The 5,607-nt window shown below is 32.9% G+C and overlaps 1 protein-coding gene across 1 annotated transcript in view; it reads right to left on the reverse strand.

The window, feature by feature from the left end:
- Positions 1 to 5,420: 5,420 nt before the first annotated feature.
- Positions 5,421 to 5,607, reverse strand: part of LOC118751549 — a gene marked incomplete at its 5' end in the record, with an annotated part of 4,367 nt that continues 4,180 nt past the window's right edge. The window contains 1 exon segment of the mRNA XM_036486376.1: positions 5,421 to 5,470. Within this exon segment, the coding sequence (XP_036342269.1) occupies positions 5,421 to 5,470 (50 nt within the window).

Here is a 5,607-nt window from a genome sequence, read left to right on the forward strand (position 1 = left end):
TTTTTATACACAAATATCAAAGATTTATTTATTACGTTGAGTTTGTTTTGATTTTAAAACGTCAAAAACAAACCAAAGCTTTTGGAGAGGTTTTGTTTTTGAGTATGTTCAATAAAAAAGTTCAGAAATTGGGACGCATTTGCTTTGTCATTTTGATTAAATGTGTTGAAATGCGTCATTTTGGAGATACGAATTTGTATGGAGAAATGTCTGATTTGGCTTCGCATTTCAGATTTTTCGCCCAAATAACGCATTTGGGCTCAATGTAAATGTAATATTAGCTTCATACGCAAGCCGTTCAATTTCGGTTTGTCCCATACAAGTTGTATGTGTATGAAAAATTTTTAACAGTAAATTGGCGGCGTGCGTGTATATTAGGTTAGCCTGTAAATTTTGCTACCTTTCCATATTTTTGCCAGCTACTTTAATATTGGTCACCGAGTATTTGAAATTAGCAAGAAACCGCAATATTTTTTGAAGCGTGCTTTGACAGATGATTAACCATGCCTTATTTGAAGATCAGTGGCAAGGCGAGTTCACACCTTTGGCAGGTGTTGCCAATCGGCCCTATGCTGAATATCGTCATCGTCGACGATCTTCAGCGCATCAGTAACATGGCTGACGATCACAGTATACCAGTAGAAAAGGTTTTTGTTTTTGTAGCTGTTTCGTGGTGAAAGTCCTTTATGGGGACCAAATTTCCCCACAAGAAATTGGACGCATGGTTGCTTTTGCGTCCCAAAAGAATGAATATTAGAAAACATTAAAAAAAGTCTAAGGTAATACAATTATATTCAACTAAAAATAATCACAATAATTTGCACTTATGAGTTAATGGGATAATCATGCGTAAAAGTTCTTCAACTATTATTTTTCACAAAATAATTTTGCGGATCAGATTGCTCGGAGCGCTTGTGTTGTTTACCAAGAAAATGCAGCCCTGTTGGTTTTTATTTCTGTATCGCATCGCGGTGAGTTTCTATTTGGGTGGTCTCCCAAATCGGCCGGGAATAAGGTTAGTCATTTTAAATTTTATATCTTTGTTCGTCGACATTATATGACATGTCATCATTGCAGGCTATTGTTGCAGAACAAAACGCTGCAACCACTGCTGTGGTAAATATGTTCCAGCAGAACTGCCCACCGCCGTCGGTGTAATGATTTCGATAGCTGAACAAACGCCATCTCCTGGGCATTCCCACAGCTTGCCGACACTAGCTATTATATGACGTGTGAATGCAACTGCGGCTAAATTTGGTTATTAACAGTGCAATAGTACCATGTCATTGGCAAAAGCACTAAGGGCTGCTGGCACATAGAGGTTGTAAAGTTTTTGGTATCGATGAACTTACTCGAAAACGACGATGGCCGAAAACATATGATGAAACATCTTCTGGCAAGCCCTTGACATAGTTAAGTCAGACGGAGGCTTCACATACGATATTTCACACATGGCTGGAATTCGTTAGCGGACAGAGCAAACATTTTCAAAATATTTATCGTTCTGCAGAACGTGCATGCATATTCGATTCCGATATTATGGGTTGATTACGGAGGACAACCGGCCAGTGGCTGAAATGGTATTACCGATGGCAACTAGCAACTGAAAGCTGGCAACTAAGTTGCTATATTGGCAACTGCATTCTTGTGGCTGCAGGGAAATTTTGATTGAGATACTTTATTTCTTTTTTCAACTTTTTTTTTAATTGTACCACCTTGAACTTTATGAAACTTAATTATTGCTATTCATAATAAAAAACATTTTCATTTCAGTGGCGCTGTCCATCGGCAACCCAACTGAGGTTCCGTTCCCATCCATAACACAGGTCAACAACGTTTTGTTCTAGGAAAGTGTAGGGTCATTTTCGAAGTAATTTTTTGCGTAGAATCCGAATCCGGGGTTTAAATTGCTCTATCACGTCAGTATTTTGAGATATCCTAACCTAAAAGTGCAAAAACGCTGTTTTTGCCCATTTTTGAGGTTATGTAGCTACGCAGAGTTTGCTCTTCATAAAAAAGTAAACGTGGTATTTTAAAGTATAAGTCTTCCTCTTTTAAATGCCGTTGAGTTTGCTTAAATATCTATTTTAAAAGTATAAGTCTTCCTCTTTTAAATGCCGTTGAGTTTGCTTAACTATCTTTATTTTTCACGGAGATATCGCATTTTGAAGTATCCATGTTTGTGAATGTAATCGACCGTATCACGTCTCATGTTATCTCAATGGATTTTCGAATATCGAAAAATTCACAAACATGGAAACTTCAAAATGCGATATCTCCGTGAAAAATAAAGATAGTTAAGCAAACTCAACGGCATTTAAAAGAGGAAGACTTATACTTTAAAATGCCACGTTTACTTTTTTATGAAGAGCAAAATCTTCGTAGCTACATAACCTCAAAAATGGGCAAAAACAGTGTTTTTTGCACTTTTAGGTTAGGATATCTCAAAGTCCTGACGTGATAGAGCAATTTAAACCCCGGATTCGGATTCTACGCAAAAAATTACTTCGGAAATGACACTACACTTTTATAGAACATTCCGAACCCATTTTTTTGCAGACCTGTGTAATCGATCCATAAGTCATAGTCGCACGAACTAATCAAGGCTATCATAGAATCCATCGTAGTCCAATTTTTCGTGAAATCTACGAAAATGCTATTAAGTTCGAGTAGCTACGTATGCAGCGCTTGCTTTGAATACACACGTTCATAGCAGTTCAGATTCAGTGATCGCTTTTTCGTAGATTAAAAAAAAACATCGGACTACGATATGTTTTCTCCTTTGACAAGATGTTGGAGAATCACGGCAGCACAGCCGTATACCTACTCTATGCTCTTACGCGCATATGCTAAATTTCTCGCACCTAGCTAAAGTGCTTGACAAAGGGAGAACGCATATCTTCAACATAATAACTTAAACTAAAAAAGTTTAAGGCATGCAATAAAAAAATACAACAGAACCAAAAAATGCTCTCAAAACTATTAAACATAAAAAATTGCACGAATAAAATTCATAATTTAAAATAAAATATCGCAATTGTTTTTTATATGTACATACATATTTACAAAATAAATCTTAAAGCACCCACAGTAAGTCCTAAACATATAAATGACTAATAAGAAAAATAATAAATAACAGTAATATGAAAAAGTATGTCGAGAAATCTCTAAATAGTAGCGAAACTGTATCTCAATAATAACAAGTAATTTTAAGCAAAAAATACAACCGACTTCAATGCGCATTTAGGTCGTTCTGGTTACGTAGATCCGACTGTCCTCCCTTTTTTTAAAATCCTTAAAAAATGAATACGTATTCTACAGAAAAAATCAAGATACATATTTAAGGATTTTAAGTAAAAATAAATAAAGGAAAACTTGTTCGTGATATCTCGACCAAGGTGTATTCATGATACAAAAATCTGAAGGTAAAACCGCTGAAAAGCAGCCTGAACATTTTTAAAGTTTGCTAACATTACAAAAATGTTTTCAAATTTCCAATCTCAAATACATTCTCATTTTCATTCTCAAATAAATGAAAATTTCAATATTTTCATCTATTTGTTTTTTGTTTTACTTTTATTTGGCATTTGAGTTGCTCTCAAAATTTCAATTTTATAAAATAGACAAACTTCAAAAAATAAATGATGGCCGACGAATTGAGCAAGCGGTTTTACCTTTAAATATTTGTATCATGGGTGTATTAAACAAGGGGCCGTATGCATAAAACCTAAGCAAATGCTTTTTCTTAAAATTTCAGACCTTTCACAAAATTTTTTCAAATAAATTTAAGTGAAAGGTATGAAAATCTGAGAAAAAGTAATTGCTTAGTTTTTATGCATACGGCCCAAGGTGTTATTAACAACTCAGTGCGGCTCTCTTTTAAGATACTATTATGTAGAAAAATATGAACGATTCAAAATTCATACAAATGGATGTTTCTTCTGAGAGCATGGTCAAATTCAATCACGCTTTGTTAAATACAATTTGATCTCTACCAAATAATATACTTCCTCTGTAAATATTTTATGAATTGTTCCAAAATTCGCTCCGAGCGCGTTCACTGTTGATCATTTGATTTAAATAGTTTGTCAAACAATTAATACTATAGTTTGATCTGAGTTAATATATTCTTCAGTAATTAATTATATTATATTAAAACATAAGCTTATGAGAAATCATTTAGTCTTAACATGCATATTTTATATCGTGTTCCAAAACTCGCTCCGAGTGCGTTCACTATTGATCTTTTGATTCAAATATTGTTTGTGAAGCTTTCAGTAGTGAAGTTTGATCGGAGTTCATATATTATTCAGTAATTAATCATATTAAATTGAAATATAAACGCATAATATGGTAGAAAGTATTATATGCATAATTCGCTCCGTGTTCCAAAATTCGCTCCGAGTGCGTTCACTATTGATAATTCGATTTAAATAAGTGTTTCTCAAGCATTCAGTACTATAGTTTGATCGGAAATTATATATTCTTAAGTAATTGATCACATTTTATTAAAATATAAACGTTTAATAGGGTAGAAATTGTGAAATTATTTAGCTTTAGCATGTATAGTCGCCAGAGACAATTGCAGAAAACTGCAACTACTCGTGAAAACTTACAATAAAACCAATGTAGATGAAGGTAATAAATATTATTATTAAAATTAGATCCATATATAAAACATTTTACATCATTTATTTGAATAAATCGGAATATATTTTTGCATTTAAGATAGTTTCCATTTAACTCGTAAAGTACATATTTCACTACAAATATTTTTAAGATCATTTCGAATTGCAAAAATAGCGCTAATTAGTTGTATTGAAGTATAAAACATTTTATTACGTTCATATTTACTTATAAAGCGCATAACAATATTTATCTCGGCATTTTCCGATGTTAAAATTTTTCACCACTTTATTTTGCTGCACAGCACCCTGAATGCGGCAAAACAGTTGCTCGCAACCCTCAAGTCCTTTATGGGGACCAAATTAACAACCACAACAACAAAAACCTTTTCTACTGGTATACTGTGATGACGATGGCCGTATCGTCACTTTTACTGACGACGACGATATTCAACATAGGGCGGAACATGATACAAAAAAGAAGGTAGTTTCAATAAACAACTTTTTGATTAAAAAGCAGATTTTTGACAATTGCTCAATTGTGAAAAATTCGAAGCGGCATTACCCAATTGTAAGTTTTTTTGGTGTGGGACATTTTATATTCTAAATTTGGGATTATAAAGTAAATAGTTGTATTAATATATATATACCTTTTAAAACTAATCAATATCTTATTTTGAGAACGTTTAAATTTTACATTAAATTCGATAACAACTTGCCAAATCATTATTTTAATATTAATACAATTTTAGTGAACATATTTTAAAATTATGTTAGTGTCCTCATTTCATCTCATTAATTCACAATGTAGTTTTCTATATCGGATACGTGATTCTGATGTAATTCTGAAATTACACATTTACACAAATTACTGAAATTACACATTTCGATATGTTATTTAATACATATTATATTGTCTTTGTCCATTTAACAGCAATGGAATTTACTTTGGAACTCATGGGCCGTAAAATTTTTCTAGAAA

Source organism: Rhagoletis pomonella, unplaced genomic scaffold (genome assembly GCF_013731165.1).
Source record: "Rhagoletis pomonella isolate Grant_MI unplaced genomic scaffold, Rhpom_1.0 Rhpom_scaffold_00789, whole genome shotgun sequence".
NCBI classification, from domain to species: Eukaryota; Metazoa; Arthropoda; class Insecta; order Diptera; family Tephritidae; genus Rhagoletis; species Rhagoletis pomonella.